The sequence below is a fragment of the Uloborus diversus genome, chromosome 3 (genome assembly GCF_026930045.1).
Source record: "Uloborus diversus isolate 005 chromosome 3, Udiv.v.3.1, whole genome shotgun sequence".
Taxonomy (NCBI): Eukaryota; Metazoa; Arthropoda; class Arachnida; order Araneae; family Uloboridae; genus Uloborus; species Uloborus diversus.
The window spans coordinates 172,254,527-172,272,091 of record NC_072733.1 but is presented as its reverse complement, the minus strand read 5'-3'; the positions used below and the strand labels follow the sequence as shown (position 1 = coordinate 172,272,091).

The 17,565-nt window shown below is 34.5% G+C and overlaps 1 protein-coding gene across 1 annotated transcript in view; it reads right to left on the bottom strand.

The window, feature by feature from the left end:
- Window positions 1-17,565, bottom strand: part of LOC129219286 (platelet-derived growth factor subunit A-like) — a 75,221-nt gene that overhangs the window by 16,608 nt on the left and 41,048 nt on the right. Inside the window, exons 3-5 of the mRNA XM_054853624.1 lie at window positions 14,771-14,794; window positions 12,386-12,412; window positions 12,119-12,303 (exon numbers count right to left, since the gene is read on the bottom strand). Of these exons, the coding sequence (XP_054709599.1) occupies window positions 12,119-12,303; window positions 12,386-12,412; window positions 14,771-14,794 (236 nt within the window). The remainder of the gene's footprint in view (window positions 1-12,118; window positions 12,304-12,385; window positions 12,413-14,770; window positions 14,795-17,565) is intronic.

Below are 17,565 nucleotides of genomic sequence, written 5' to 3'. Positions count from 1 at the left end.
TTTTTGAGAAATCTTAAGAAAAAACACCACAAATGGGTTTATTTGATCATCTAGACATAGATTTTTCAGTTAAAAAATTTTTTTTCAGAATTTTTTTTCACTGGGGGTGGTGTCCCCATTTATTCACACCCCCGCCTGGGGAAGGACAAAAACATGTTTATGCATGTAAAAATGAATTTGAATCTTTTCGAACAATATGATTGACTACCGCAGTAAAAAAGAAGAAAAATGATTCACTCTTTCAGCACTAATTAAAAATTTTAAAATCTGAAAAAAATTCCAATTTTTGGGGTAAACGAAAAATTGAAAATTTGATGATTTGAACAAGAAATTGAGCCTACGAAATTTTTTTTTTTTTTTTTGTTATTTTTCCATTTAATGCTGTTCATTGAACTTAAAAGAATAGGACTCAAGCGATTTTGATTCAAAAAATTTGGAAAAAAGAGAGAAAAAAATTCATAAATTAGCGGTTTCACAGCGCAACCACCGCCCCTGAAAGTGTAAAACAACTCAGAAGTACAACTTTAGTTTAATTTCAGAAATTGAGGGAGTAGGAGGAGGAGCACGCAAGTGTTCTCGGAAATACAAAAAATAGTCGCAAAAAATAGAGTTCAAAATAATAATAAACAATGAGCAGAAAAACCCTTTTAAAACTTGCACCCGAGTTTGTTTTGACGTGCAGTGGCGGATTTAAAATGTAGCAAATGTTGCAATTGCGCGAGGGCTCCATAACCATAGGGGCACCGTAGGAGTTACAACAATGCTTTTGATAAATGTTTTACAACTTCTGTGATAGAGAAATACGGCCCCAAAATGTATTTCGACGGGCCCCAATCTTGTAGCTCCGCCGAAGCGATACAGAAAAGACTGCATTACTGTGATTCATATTACGAACATCGAAAAATTAAAAATTACCGTCGGTTCAACGGGAATCGAACAAAATGAAACAAAACCGGTTTCGCCATCTCATATTTGTTTCCACGGTCTCTAATTCGGTAATATATCACCAAATGATCGTCAGTCAGAGACGCTATATTAGTTTCGCATTGAAATAAGTAATTAATAGCCACAAAAAATCAGTTAATAGGCTTTTTAGAACATCCGATCGAAAACAAAAAGGGAAGGTCACAACTGGAACGTGCGCACTTCCCACAGGCGAAAATTTAGCCTTCTACAGCTTACCATTTTTACTTCCTTTTACAAAAAAGGAAGTATTGTATTCGCGAAAAAATTTTCACTCAAAAATCGCCCTTAATTTCCATTTTGCTCACCCCCAAATGAATGTTGAGTTTTTTTTTCGATTCGACCACATGCGGAAAAGTGCCTAAGAATGTATAGACACGCGAAATATCCATTTTGACCATCACCGAGGTAATTACAACGACTTTTCTCGTGACGTCTGTATGTATGTGCGTATGTGTGTATGTGCGTATGTGCGTATGTGCGTATGTATCTCGCATAACTCAAAAATGGTATGTCCTAGAAAGTTGAAATTTGGTACATAGACTCGTAGTGGGGTCTAGTTGTGCACCTCCCCTTTTGGTTGCTTTCGGATGTTCCTAAGGGGGTCTTTTGCACCTTTTTGGGGGGAAATCATTGTTAATATCAATGCAAACTTAAGTGGTGTTACAATTTGGCGGACACTTGGCGATATATCGCCAGTCTTTTGGTCGCCAAGTTTTGTCGCCAACTTGGCGGAAAATTTGGCGATTTTTTTTATCTGGTTTTAATTTGGCCATCGTTTTTAATATTTAGAGATTAAACTATTGAATCACATTAAAATTGCCAATAATGGGAAAATGACATTAAAATGGAGTAAAAGGAAGTCATGTGAGGCACACATCAGCTCGTTTAGTTATGACTTATGAGAGATACATACGTGCATCCAGCCGCAAGAAACAACGCAATAATTAACGTGTTTGGTACCTGAATGCAGTATTCAAAACTCTTTCAGGGGTGACTAAAATAGAAATTCATACTGAAATTTAAGTAAACAATTTTGTTTGAAAACAACAACTCCCTTTACCTTGTATTAAAAAGTAAAACAAAGGTCTTTTTTTTTTTTTCAAAAACATCGGCCAATTCCATCGGCTTTTCGATGTTTTTAAGGCCGATGGGCCGATGTTTCCTGCAAGTTAGCATCGGCCGCCGATGCCGATGCCGATGGCTAAATTGTTGAACCATCGGCGCCGATGCATCGGTCGAGTCCTAAAATATAGAAGCATGATCTTATTATTATTATTATTTTTTTTGGCAAAAAGCTTTTTTGCTGTTTCTTACTACGCATTCCTTCAATGAATAGCTTTCGAAAAAGAAGGCGCAATTGCTAGGTTTGTTGGGGTGTCGGGCTGTTAATCAGAATGGCGCCAATTCGAATCCGTGCCAATAAATATCTCTTTAATGTTTCTTTTTTTCCTGTCAGATGCTCACATGGGCAGGACTGTATTTGACACAACCTGTTTTTTTTCACATGCACAATTATTGCTTTTTCACGAGTTATTACTTAGCCACTTTTAATGATATTTATGTTTGCATTGAAAATATGTACGACCAAAAGGCGAGCGATGATCAAATTATCACAATGTTGTATTTAACGAGGTTTTATTACTGATGTCTTTAAATTACATGCCTTCTCTTCTGCGCTTACTTTTTTTCGGTTCTTCTTCATAATGTTCTTTCTTTGAAATTTTTAAAGAGAGAAATGCCTTATGAAACGATTCGAAGCTCAGTGCGGAGTTCCGCACGGGTCGACTAGTTCATTTTAATGTGAGCACAGATTATAGTTGAAATGCATATATTTTCATCTTTTGTGATAATTGAAAATGCTCATAACTTGTATTATTGATAACTATGATTGACGTTAAAGAGATTTTTGCCAAAAATATGCTCTACTGGTGTTTTGCAAACCTTGCATTACGCGTATTTATTTACTCTTTAGCGCTTTAGAAACTAATGTCAGAGTAATACAAAAACATCAATTGGACATCTCTTTCATTTTTTTAGTAGCCCGTGCAACGCCGGGCACGCAGCTAGTATGTGTATAAAAACTGCACGCACTAAAAGCTTTAAAACCAACAATAATGTTAAAAATATTTACACGTAACCCTAAAACTGCATAAATTATAGTTAGTTTTGCATTTTACTTTGTTTTTGGAATACATTCACGCCTCCCTTGTTTTTCTTTTATGATCTCAAGGGGACGCTCTACCCCCGCCAAGTTTAGAACCCCTAGTTTAAAGGATGACTGTGTAAATGAATTTTAGAACATTGCTTTCCTTTAGCTGTTCATATGCAATTGCCGTTAACTATCTTTCCATGCATTTGCACTGACTTTAATTAATATGCTTATTAATTTTCAGTAAGTTGGTTTTGTTGATACAACTTTTGAAGCACCGGGAGGAAGTATAGTGCACTTTCTCCATGTTCATTACATGACTCACAAAAAACATGCACATTAAATTGCACTTGAAATTTGATTATTATTTTCCTCTCCTCCTTTTCAAATAAAGCATAAGTTCACGCAAATTGCGCTTTGCTGCACGCCACAACCACTTTAGTTGTGGTTGACTATCAAGGCCAATTTATCTACGTTGCTTTAACAAGAAGTTTGTCCAGAACTAAACAAGTCAACGTTCCCATATGTCAACGGCAATTTTCTAACAGCATCCATATCTTTCTGCCGATTCTCTTAAGCTCGAATTTATCTTTACTCAATTAAATTTTTTTAAAAGATCAAGAAATTAGTGAAAACAAAATATGATTCATATGAAAATAAAAGTTTATAGTCGCCACGCCCATTTATCGAAAAAAATCCGACGAGAGTCCTGATGCCAACGAGAGTCCTCGCAAAACGGGAGATTAGTTAAGTGATGGAACTGTCCGTTTCGTTGAGCGGCGTTTTAGTAAAGTTTCGTTGTTTTATGAATAATTTCTTCAGTTTAATAATTAGCAATTCGTGTTCTTTTAAATTTTAAAGTTTTTATTTAATTCTATTAACATACAATTTTTATTTAACTAGTTTTTTAGTCCATTTTGACATTTTGAATTGCGTTTTTTCAATTATATTAATATTTACCAGAGTCATGTTTGTCTTCTAAAAAACAGAAAAAAAAAAGCGTTCCCCCGAGAGGCTACACAAAGGTATGGTTGGTCTTCCCTTTCCCCCACTCCCATGAAATCGATGAGACTTTATTAGACTTATAAATGATTTTTCATCTCTCATTAATGCAACTAGATTTTTTATTCTTACTTGATAAGTTAGTATCAAAAAATATTATTCTTCTGCCCTAGACTTCATAATCGTGCACTTATGTTTCGTTCCTCCGTTTGCATTTGGATAATACATTATTGTGGCAATTAATTGGGAAATGCAATTTTTTCAAAAAAATCAGTTTTATTCAAATTTTTCATGAATACATTTGAAACTAATAATAAATTCTCCTCTAGACTTAATAACATCACAGACACGTTTTGGCATAGAATGTACTAGACTGACAAAGATAGTTTTAATTTCAACGTCATTATACCATCTGTCGACAACAGACAAAATTATCTTTTCCATCGTAGTACTGTCAAACTTATGAAGACGTTTTTTACCGATAGCTTACAAATTTTTAATCGGAATTTAGTCCGGGGAGCTTCCAAGCTAACCCAGTATAGTAAGCTTGTTTTTAGAGCAGAAATTAAAAATGTGCTTCAATGTGTGATATCGCGCTGTCTTATTGAAAATCGCAATCTTCGTTCGGCCAAAGTTTAGACATGGTTGGAAGCACATTTTGGGTAAATATCGATTCTTAGCAGGCACTATTCATCATTCCTTCTACGGAAACAAGGTATTATGTCCCTGAAACGCAGAAATAACCCCAAAACATCTTTTTTGGGTGGATACTTGGGTGCTTGATTAATGTGGTGCGGACGAAAAGGTTCTCCTTTGCTCCTTCTCACGAACCTGGATCTAAATCGCTGAACCACATAAAATGAAACCTTTTCCCAGTCCTCCTCAGTCCATGTTTTATATTTCCGTGCCCATTCTAACTTTTATTTCTTTATACGAGGCGTGAGAAGCTGCTTCTTGTACGGTCGACGTGCTCTCCGCCCACGTTCTAAAAGCCTGTATCTCACTGTTGAAGGTGCAATGTCAACACCAGCTGTTACTATGGACTTCGGCAGATCAAAACTAGTTAATTGAGGATTCATAACACTCATTCGATGTAAACTTTCGTCGTCACGAACCGAAGTTGATCTTTTTCGGCCGCATTTTCAATACGGTTGGTTCCAGCATTTCTTGTTGTCTTAAACCGCAGCCATATTCTCCCAACACTTGATTTACTCACTCCACATATTTTGCCTATTCTTCTAACGTTTTAAAAGTGTGTTCTCGAAGTGTAATCACTTTTCCACGTGTTTCAGGGCTGATATCCGTGATTCTAGTTACTCCCACAGCAAGTGAGCATTACCACTGCCAGCTTCTAGCCACTTGGTGGAAGAATAGGGAAGTTTTCGATTTTTCAATTTTATTTTTATATGATAGAGTAACATGTATGAACATCATAGGTGAAAAAATTTTTGCGAAACGATAAGTAGTTTTTTTTAAATTAATTTTTAAAGTTCAAGCGTTTGTGACGTCAAATGGCATAGGAAGTGACGTCATGCGCTCTTCCGATAGGGGAGAAGCCGAAGCATGTGCATTCGACTTCGAAGACGAAACGTAAAAGTCTTATCTCCTCGCATTTAACTCCTCGCGTTTCTGGAAGATTAAACCTCTCATCCTCTCGGAAATATTCGAATATCATCATTGATGTTACTTGAGGAAAATTATTTAGATTGTGCTTTAACGAATCCGGCCTCCATAGTGTGTTCAAAAGAATTATTGAATTTCTAAAAAATAAAAATATCAGCGTGCTCAAAATGTCCCTAGCGAAAACAAGGGATCTTCGGCGGAAGGCTGCCCAGTAGCGTCCTGTGATGTAGACTCGTGACGTTTCAGAAAAGCGCACTTCTGCGCGTGGATTTTTAAAAATTCATTAAAAATCAATCACGCTGTTTTAAAATTCGGCGATGGTGAATTTTTTAGTTTTGAGGATCAATTAACAATATCCAATAGCCAAAATATGAACATTTAATAGGTTGCAACTTCCCTATTGATATGCCTGCAACTTACCTGATGCGTACAAATAACCACTAGTTTAGAAATAACTGCCATTTGAACTCTGAGCTGAATTTGACCGAGGCCTTCGAGATAGGAAGGCCATCCAACTAGCAAATGACGTCATCGTTTGTCGATCCACAATGATATTGGGAAGTGAGCACTTCGATTAATATTTTGGTTAAATAAAACTATTTGGTTTATTTATTATTGACTTCTGTTATTTCAGTAGCATTACAAGTTCTACTTTTTCATTTTAAAACATAAAAAGGAACCGATAATCATACATTAAAAAATACACTGAGCTTAATTCATAGTATTTGACATAAAAACATTTATAAGTATTACAAAGTATTCAAATAACTAAACACGATTTTATTTTACAATCATGTTAAAACAAAGTGATAAATAAACACAGTTTTATTTTTCATTGGAAATTGTTTTTTAACTAATCGCATTTTAACTACTCGTATATTGTATTGAAACATTAAGTCTTAAGAAGTATTCAAATAAATAAATGAACTTTCATTTTACAATTACATCAAAACAAAAAATAATATTACTATTGTATTTGAATAAGAATTAAATGAAATTTTAAAAAATAAACATTTTTACTTAAGAAAACGGGAAACATGTCTGCAATATGTTTCAAAGACATAACATCAAATTAAAGTACATAATACCATATTATTAATGTTAACTTAGCTGAGCAAATTTATGCTTTTCAAAAGACGTGAATGCTTGGGTGCCATCCCCCAAAGTAGACGGTGCCCTACCCCCTTCAATTATGAAAACTTCAAAAAAAAAAAAAAAAAAAAACCCAAAACATCTCCATCTCCCTTAAAATTTCAAGGGCACTGTTATTTATAACTATAGCCGTTGAAAAGCTATCATTACTATGAGACTATGATTCCGACCCTTCCCCCCTTCGGTGGACACTCTCGAAAAATTACACAGGAATTCAACTTGAAAAACAGTAATTAAAGAATGTATAATACAACATCATGAATACTGTATGTTGTACATCCAAAAAATATTCAATGTCCAAACAGCCTTTTTTTTTTGGAATTCGGCTACTTTTCCATTTTTAGCTTTTTCTGCTGCTAATGATTCTTGTGTGTGGGGGGGGGGGGATTTAATAGTTCATCATTTTAGGCTTTTGAAAAATTATTTTAAAAAGCATTAATTGATGACAAAGTAACCTTTTTCAAAAAACTTTTCATAGAATGACCATTTTAACAACTTTCTTTAATACTTAAAACCTCATATATGTTAAATTTAGATCAACATTTTGCTGAGTATGCTCTTTTAGGAAATCAATGCGACAGTTTTGTGACAGGGGGAAGGGAGGGGATAACAAGAAGTGTGACATCACGCGTTGTTTATAACAATATGCTCATGTTGAACAGCGTTACATGTAACAAGGAGGAGAGGGGGGGGGGGATTTGTTCAAAAGTTTGCATAATACTTTATAGACAGCCCCTTAATTCAATTTATGTTACAGTTTCAGAGTTCCTGAAAGCTTATTAATAGAAAACCCAAGGACTTCAAAAAATATGTAGTTCAAGATATTTTGCCCTTTTTAAGCATAAACAAACAAGCATAGAGCATTTGGCAAAAACACGTTGTGTATCCACTGCTCAAAACTAATCTTTCGCAAGCCCAGAAATTATGAATACCGTTAACTTAACCACAATGTGTGAATAAATATCATAAAACTTAAAGACAACAGTGAAAAAAAACCGTATATATTTTTTTAATTTACGCACAGAACCAGCTTGTTTGAATAACATTGCAGGGGCGTAATTGGGGGGGGGGAATGTTTGAGTATCGGACCCACGACCTCCGGCGTTCAAATCTAATCTTCTATCTCAGAACTACGGAAGCCCATCAAGGAATGTTTTTTGATCAAAAGAACACATGCTAGCGTATGAAACAATTTAATCGAAACGGAAAATATAAGATTAGTTCAGTTAAAACCCTGTTTCAATAAACTTGCTTACATATTAACTGAATATCAACACCAAGTTACGTTGCTTCTGATAGCAACAAGTATATCTGCAGAAAATTTTGACATATGTATATTGTCAGCTTCGAAAATCCATTTCGAATAAATGCGTGTACAAAGTTGAAAAAATAAAGAAATAAAAAGTTGCAAGTTAACCGTTTCAAATATTAAAGCAGTATACTAAAATTACAAATTACAGACAAAGATATCAGAAAGGAAACTGACAATTGTTCGTGTAATGGAGGAAAACTTAAGTAATCTTAACTGCATAAAATGTAAATTTGTTTATCTGAGAAAAGTACTTACCTCCGCAGTGGCGTAGCTAGACCCGACTTTCGGGGGGGTTACTTCTTTTATATATATATATATATATATATATATATATATATATATATATAATCGCTTGGAATTTTTTCCTTTTCTTCTTTTTTTCTTTTTCTTCTCTCTTCTTTTTCTCTTTTTTTTGAGACTAACTTTTCGGAGGGGGGGGGGGTTGTCCCCAAAACCCCCCCCTTAGCTACGCCCCTGTACCTCCGAACTTTAAAATTTATTCCATGAGACGCCCAGCTTTTTTCTTCACATGCAGGTTGTTCGGAAGCGGAAATCGCTGACTCAAATTCACTCAGCAGACACTTATATTATATATATATTTTTTAATTGCTTCTACATTCCGGTACGTGGAAAGGATGAGATAAATCCAACAGTATTGTATTCAAAAATATGCAGCCGAAGTCAATATTTCCTATTTCATCTATTTTAACCAGACCAAGAAGCACTATTGTTTAACTGGTAGACTGCACTGCTTTCAAAGTTTCGCGCCAAGTTCAAAGATCGACTACTGGTGGCGTAACGAAGCGGGGGGGAGGGGAGTTGTCTGGCCTGTTATCACAAGGGTCTCGATTTGACTGCTTATTCATTCGCTTACGTGTGATAAAGCGAAAAAAATAATATTTCCCAATTAATTGCCACAATGCTGTAGTTCATCTTTGTGTACCTGTATTTAAAACGGCAGAAACGCATTTTAAAACAAGTTCCATCTTATACGACGATTACAGCTTTCATATTCTTCATTCTTTTTGTCAAATTCTGGAAGCTTTTTTTAACTGCACTTTTTAAAACACCTTTCACATTTGGCAAAAACAATAATTCTTTCTGGTTTCTCAAAAGAAACTGAAACATTTTATGAAAAATTGCAAAAGCCTTCTCAATTTCTGGATTAGGATAGATGAATCGCCCCCGGTTAATGTGAAGCAGATAATGTTTTGTCGTTTCTTCTGCCACATCAAACAAAAACTGATTCGTTTGAGGCTAAAAATTTAACGCAAGAGTGACACTGCACGTGATTTTTAATTTTATGTACGGCATATTCAGGAATGTAAATGTTAAAGGGTACATTATTTTCTTTCTCTTTGGTGTAGTTACAAAAATCAACATCGATCTTTAATAAATAAATCAATATTCAGGTTGATATTATAAGTTGTAATACACTGACAAATACTTTGAACGAGAGTTGCTCGCAGTTTTGAAAATAGTAACTTTGCAAAATTATATTTCATTCATACGTTTTATAAGATTTTCATTTACTTCATATGAAGACGCATTCTGATATAAACGCAGCAAGATTAACCAAGTCAGTTCTTAAATACGAATATATCATTTACGATTTCATTAAAGCATAAAATTAGTGAATTAGCGTATCCTCATAGGTTAAAAATAAACAGAGGAGGGTCTAAGATCACGTAAAACATTTAAAAGAATTCAAACCATTTACTTTGAATTAAAATCAATTTATCATGCGGTAATCATTTTGTCTTAAAGTAAAAATATTTTTTAAAACTAAGGCAAAGAAAAAGAAGGTAATAAAAAACTAAATCCATATTAAAATATTAAAAAGTACAAAGCATAATGAACGCTTACGGCATTAATAAAATCATGTGAAAGATAATAATTTTTGCAAAATTAGGCCGATGTGCAAATTAAAGAGCACAAGAAATCCACATGGTGCTATACTGGACGAAAGAAATTTCCCATCGCTTAGCGCTAATACTGCTGGTAAAAAAAAAAAAAAAAAAATGCATCACCCTCGCATTTTCACAACAATGGGATATGTGAGAAGTTTTGGTCGACCGATTAAAGACGAATGTATGTGAAATTCTGCAAAACTTATGAAATAAACATTTAACAGCAGGAATGTGATAATTGTTGACCTTATTTATGGAAATACATGGCCAAAACTGTAACAAGTACAATGTGAAGTGCATCCACGTTGCCAAGTGGACGATGAAAAAGTAAGAAGATGTTTTTTTCATTGTAACACTATTTCTGTTCAAAAATAAACAAAAGTAACATGGAAATGTTTAAACATCATAAAATATAACCTAATATTTTGTTGGTCTGCCTCTAGCTTTAATGACAGCTTGACATCTACGGGGCATTGAATGGATGAGTGATTGAATGTATTCTTTACTGAGTTCATGGTGCCAAACACGAATTATTGGTTCCCGGAGTTTTGCAAGTGATGTTGTCAGTGATACTGTCAGTCACTGATAAAGCCCTGGGCTTGAACTGAAAGTTCAGTGTCAGTCTCCAGTGACTGATGTGGCAAAAAACGATTTAATATTAGCATTAAAGCTTAGCTAATATAAGCGATAGGCCTTATTCTACTTCATACTACGAAAACGACCACTACACTAAAAAACCTACTCATGATAGGTTTCTGGCATTGAGATTTTTACATTTGGATAGTTTGCTAAAAGGTTTGCCATTAATTTGTGCAAGTATATACACATTTTGATGTTGTTCTTTCTGCGTCTGATTAAGAACCAGTCAAAGGTCTTTAAATATGCCTTCTGGAGCATAATCAAACCGTCAAACGTAAGCAGGTTGATCGATGCTGATGTTAGAGTATGGCCTTTTTATGTCAGTAACGGATGCAAACGTGGGTTGTTAGGTTAGATAAGAATGCAGATCGTGAATCGATCCTGGAGTACAGAAACGTGAACTTAGTTACAAGTTTGGTTCATTTTTCTACATGAAAATCTGACAATTTAAAGCAATAAAGCGAGGTTCCACTAGCCTTGACCTACTCTCATCGAGTTTCCAAAAATTGTTACCATAAATTAAGAGTAAAAGTTGTAAATAAAACGCGAAAGTAAAAATTTCTACCTCTTTCACATGAACTAATCAGGGTTGCTAGGTGTTGAAAGGTGCCGAAAGATAAGTAATTTAACTTCATCGAGTTTTCGAAAATCGTTATCATAAATGAAGAGCAAAAGATGGAAATGAAACGTTTAAGTAAGGTTGCCTACCTTTTTCGAGTATTCAATAATTGAAGCTTCTAATAGCGACTACCCTATGATTGGATTACTTTTGCTCTCTATACCATCGGTTTTGTAATATTTTTATTTACATTTTTGTAGTATAAGTTATGTGGAAACTCGATGAGGGTAAATTACTCATTTTTGGGCACCTTTCAGCACCTGGCAACCATGATTAGTTCATACGCAATAGGTAGACAACCATACTTAAACATTTTCTTTACAGCTTTTACTCTTCATTTATGACAACAATTACCGGAAACTCAATGAGGGGTAAATTGCCTCCCTCTTTGGGCACCGTTTAGCCCCTGACAACCCTGATTAGGGACCCGAAAAAGGTAGACAACCTTACTTAAGGGTTTTATTTCCATCTTTTACTCTTCGTTCATGATAACAATCTTCAGAAACTAGATGAGGGTAAATTACTCATTTTTGGGCACCTTTCAACCCCTGTCAACCCTGATTAGTTGAAGTGAAAGAGGTAGAAATTTTTACTTTCGCGTTTTATTTACAGCTTTAACTCTTCATCTATGGTAATAGTTTTTGGAAACTTGATGAGGGTAGGTCAAGCCTAGTGGGATCTTAGACTATAAGAGTAAACAAAAAGTAGTAATTTTCTGAAAACTGATTAAAAAGAAGAATACGTACTGTAACGTTGACAACTGTAGTGTTTGTCGGTTGGCAAGTAAGCATCGTGCTGGTACAGCAACCTCCACAACGTTTAACGCGAACACAAGATGGCCACAAAATTAGGGATGGATCATCTGGCTTCTCCAATTCCACTATTTGATCTTCAGTTTGACAGTTGGCTGGGGTGCTTATTGATGCTGCCACTGCAAGTTATCTTTATCGTTACAATGAAGTGCCTTTAACTCAAAGATTGCATACTTAATCTTCAAATGAATTTATACTCACCACCAGCAAGCCCTCCACCACCGATTCCTAAAATCAGAAAAAATCCAAATTTATAATTTTGCTTAACACTAAAACATCAAACAACTGTTTTAAAAGATCAAGAAAAGATTAGTTGCCTGAAACTAAAACGCATAGTTTTGTAACATTGATGGAATAGTTGTTCAATTTCATGAAATAAGGGAATGTGATGCAAAGAAAACGGTTAAGATAGCTTACCTTTTCCAAAATGAACAAATTGCAAATTTATTTCGAAAACTGCAGTTCATAATATAAATAAAGGAATTATGGTATCTTAATAATGTAAACAAAATGTTTCTTTTACTATTATATTAATCACAGAGAAGGGATCGTTTATCTCATCTGAATCCCTCTCAAACATCAAATCAAGCATTATTCTTAAACTTGAATAAAATTTTTCCCGCCGAGAAATGTGTTACCAATAGAATCAAAACTAAAACTCGTCCGTTTGAGGCTAGATTGGCGACGTTGACGTTGCTACGGTATCTGTGTTAGGTTTATGATTTTCTGAAAGCGCTGACCAAATGCCGCGATTTCTTCGTCAACATTACTTGCGCTTTGGCCTAATCTGACGGATTTATAAGTTAGTCATTTATTTTCAATTCTAAATATACCTTTTTAATACTTACTAATACTAATTTTAATAATTTAAAATGAACTGTTTGACTTATTTTCCGGCTGAACTATATGTAAAAAAATTAAAAATTTTCGTGTAAAATTATTTCTAAAATTTTGGGTTCCCTTGTGGCCCGGGTCAACAGGTGTACCTTCTCCCCGTGCACGCAACTCGGTGAAGCACTAAGGAACATCCTAAACACAGAATAAAAGAAATACATGATTAATGTGTCATTAAAGGTTTCTTTCTAATGGAGCTCCATTAGGCTATTTAGCCTTTAGCAGACCTTGTGCGAGATCCCGATACGGCACCTAGTCTTTCATGTGCCACCATTAAGGCGCGGATGCCATTACAGGTAAAAGTTCAAAACTGTCCCAAGTATGGGCACTTGACTGCAACCAACAATTTAGCAAACCAATGATTACTAGAGTGTTTTTACTATTCGGTTGAATTGTGCGCAAACTCCCTTAGCTTTGCTTTAAGTGTAACTGATATGCTGATGTTTCAACAGTTATTGACGTAACTTTTGTCCTGTGCTACTTGAGGTTGTCATCAAACTAGTGAAATATTTGCGTTCCTGATCTATTCTCCTCGTCGTCACATGTTAGGTTAACGGAGATTTAGATCCATTTTAAATAGACTTTAACGAAAATTGGAATGAATCCGAATGACATTGGATTCTGAAGGGCTTTGGGCAGGCTGATATCAAAAGTTTAGGTGATGTGCTCTCCTCAAGCTTCTCAGCTTGATGAGAAAAAAAGATAAAAATATTTCAAGTAGCAACATTGGTTCTAAGTTTGTCGTGATGCACACACATCAAATTTAAAAATTTGAGTTTACATGCAGAGGAGACAATGGGTTAACTAACAGGAAGAAGTTGAGGATTTATTTTACATAAAAAGTTAGTTGTAGCACTCGATAAGCCAACCGAATCCTCAAAACTTGCCTACATTCTGGCAGATGGCATTCCCGACAATCCGGCATTTTCAAACTTGGTCACTTTTTAGTTCACATTCGGCCGAGTTTTCGGGATTCTACTATACAAAGTGATTTGGAACGATTAATCAGGTCAAAAATCGCTGCTTAAAACCGTTGTTATTGCTAGACCAGCTCAATCAATGCTTCTACTGAATAGCGACGATAAAAACACACCGTTAATCCTGCTTTATCAACTGGAAGTTTTGATTTTACATGGATTAGAGTTGAGATACCAGAAGAGTTTAATTTGAGTTTAAAAGGAAAAAGTAGCCAAAATAGGAAAAAGGTCCAATTAATTTCATAACCATCTTAATCCAAAATATTTTTATCTGTAAATAATTAGACAATACTGCTGACGTATTAATTAAAAAAAATCAATTAAAAAAGAAAAAAAATCGTGCAGCCAAGGTTATCCGAACAAAAAGTAAGACTTCAGGAAAATTAAAATAGATTAAGTGGAAAAATCATGAAATAGTTTTTTTTTTGGTGTCTCTTGTAAAAAAAAAAGCCGGATTGAATTGATTTTGATACTAAACGCCTCAGACATGCATTTACCAATTAAACTGTACAGCTGTTAAATTGAATAAGATATATTATAACATGTAAAAATTATTGGGTTTTAACAAATGAAGTTGTGTTTCGTTAAGATATATTTTTTAAAATGATTAAATACTGAAAATTAAGACTTTAAACGAGAATCTTGACTTTCTATACACGAGAAGCATACAATATTTATGGTTAACGACCAATGAATAGAAAGTAGTTGTACTTACTTCCTGCAACAGTTTCAGGTGGATCTGAAAATAAAGAAACATATGTTTTAATTTTGTTTAAAAAAAGCGTTATTAAAATTCATTTTAAACTAACTACAAACTTATACAAAGCTGTTTATTGCCAACATTATTAGTTAAGATATATACATACGTATAAAATGCATACATAGGGAATGCATTTTGTTTTCATTTCTTTGTTTTTCAAAAAATATCAATTTCTCAAATAAAAAATTTCCCTTTGATTGAGTAGTTTTTTCTTTGTGTCATGCAATTTTTTTGAGATTTTTCATGAAATTATTTCTTTACTTTATAGTATTTTTGAAGAATGTATTTAATTGTTCATATGTGCCAATGCAGGGGCCTCATGTGAACAAGCCTGCGGCACTTAGGAACAAGAAAAAACAGGACAGTCATCACATTTCAAAGAAAAACTCCTCAATATGAAACCCATATAAATATAACGAGTTAACAAATTTTACCTTTGTGCTTGAAAATTAAATTACCAACGTTTTAATGCACAAAAATTGCTAATTACTGCAGACACGTGTTTCGGTGTTACATGGAACCCCTTTTTCAATGCAAAGAAGTGTGAGCTTTTGGACGAAAAGTCATCAGAGGTTTTTAGGTTGCCTAAATGTTTTTAGTAACCTTCCACAGGACAAATAAAACTTAGTGGAACCAGTTACTTCGCATGTGTGAACTTACTGAAAAGAAAAATGCAAGATCACTAAACTTTAAAAAACCTTTTCAATGTCATCTTCAAACAATGATGACACCCGTACAATAGATTAGTAACACGCAGAACTTTCAGAATCTCTTCCATATTCTACTTAGTATTCTCTCACCAACAGTTAAGTTTGAAAAAATACCACTAGTATGATATAATAATAGTCCATTTACCCCATTTTTCCTTTAAAAAAATCTCTTCCTTTCCTTAAAAACAAATCCATTCACAGAGTCAACTTCAACCAATAATGACGTACACAATTACATGGAAACACGCTGAACTCTCAGTCACCAACAGTTATGAGGCAGTTTTTATAAGAACCGGGCAGAAGTGGGGTGTTCGGATATACACCATTTTTGATTTAGCTCAAATTTTCATGGATGACTGTTTTAAAGATTTTAGAAGACAAATTTTTTCTTTTCCTCCCAAAAAATTTTTGGGGACCTGTAAAAATTCGTAAAGTGGAGCCCGACGTAGAGGTTTTTCCAAATCAGAGTTTTTTTAAATTCGAATATTTCTGTGTATTTAGCATTAGCCAAAAATATTCTTGTGTTGACAATATGACATTTAGTACCTAAATTGAAATATATCGTAAATTTTGTGGCTGACCTTCAGTACAGTCTTTCAGGTGTCGCCAAACTTTGGCGAAAAAAATGAAAAAGGGTCATGTTTGAGGCCCTCTGGTTCCCCGCATTGAGGCTCAACCATAGTTTTTGTACGTAATTTGTGTAAGAATATATATAAATTATTTAATACCCTCATAAGTTGCAGGGCTCATCCTCTGCGCTGCCAAAATATGGCAGTTTTTGTATCGAAAAAGGCTAAAAAGTGCAGTTTTCATAAGCTTTTATCTCAGTGCACTGAGGGTCAGTGTAGAACTGTCAGTGTAGAATACCTGCATTTCAAACTAGAGTATGTGTATTTTCGCAAACAAGTGACGGAATTATGGGCAAATTCTTTTCAGGAACACAATACGTACATCAAAACAGTAAACTGAACTATTCAGTTTTCAATTCAATCAACATATTCGGTGGCAAAGCAGTCCTCGGATGGAATAACTGATCTGGCGGTGTATTTTAAGTATTTCTGCCTTAGCCCTGCCTTAAGGGCGCTAACTTACTACAAAACAACATATTCGGGTTAAAAAAAAACTAGTATGACCAAAAACTTACCATAAAAGCAGGGCCGGATTTAAACTTAACGGGGCCCAAGCTATATCAGGTATGAGGACCCTTTTGTAGTTTGAACAAAGTTTCTCTCGGTGGTGTAAGAGGCTTTTTTTATTTTTCCCCCTTTAAATATGTTTGTCTATTTCCTCTGAGACATACAGCAATACTTTTACTTTGTTTATCTTGTTTTAATGTGTGTTTCCCAGATGTCCTGTTTTGGATTGGCCTTAAGAGGGAGAATGGTATCAAGATAGGACATTCCTTGCAGTGGAGTATAGAATAATCTCAATTGTAGAGGGCCCGGAGGTTTCTCCCCCGGAGGAAATTTTGAAAATTAGATATAAAATTCTGCATTTTTAAGCCTTACAAGATGTAGTTGGAACTACAAAAATATCAGGGCAGAAAAAGGCAAACAAAGCTTTTTTAAAGTTATATACTCTTCCGAAAATTAAGATAATACACAGTAAAAATTGTTTTTGATTCGACAAATCAATGACAGCAGTTGACACACAGAAAGAGCGGGGGAAGAGAAAAGACAATGCATTACTTGTGCTCACATCGGCTTTCGCTACAATTAGTTTTTAATTACCCCTCCAAACGCACCGACAAATACAACAATTAATCAAATAAAAAATGATCAATATTAAAAAATGCTTTAAAAAATGGTGTTCAGGTTTAAAATAGAGGTAACAAGATAGCAACATGCTGCAAATTTGAACAATTTATAATTTATACACTTGATAAGAAATAAAATTGAAGCCCACTTTGCTCAGAATTTTCAAAGACTTATCTAATTATTTTCAAGGACTCGAGAACAATTGAAGTTATTTAACGCACTTCATTTGTACTTCCCAGTCTCCGATATTTTACTAATTGATTGCAAAGCTTTACAGTCCTGT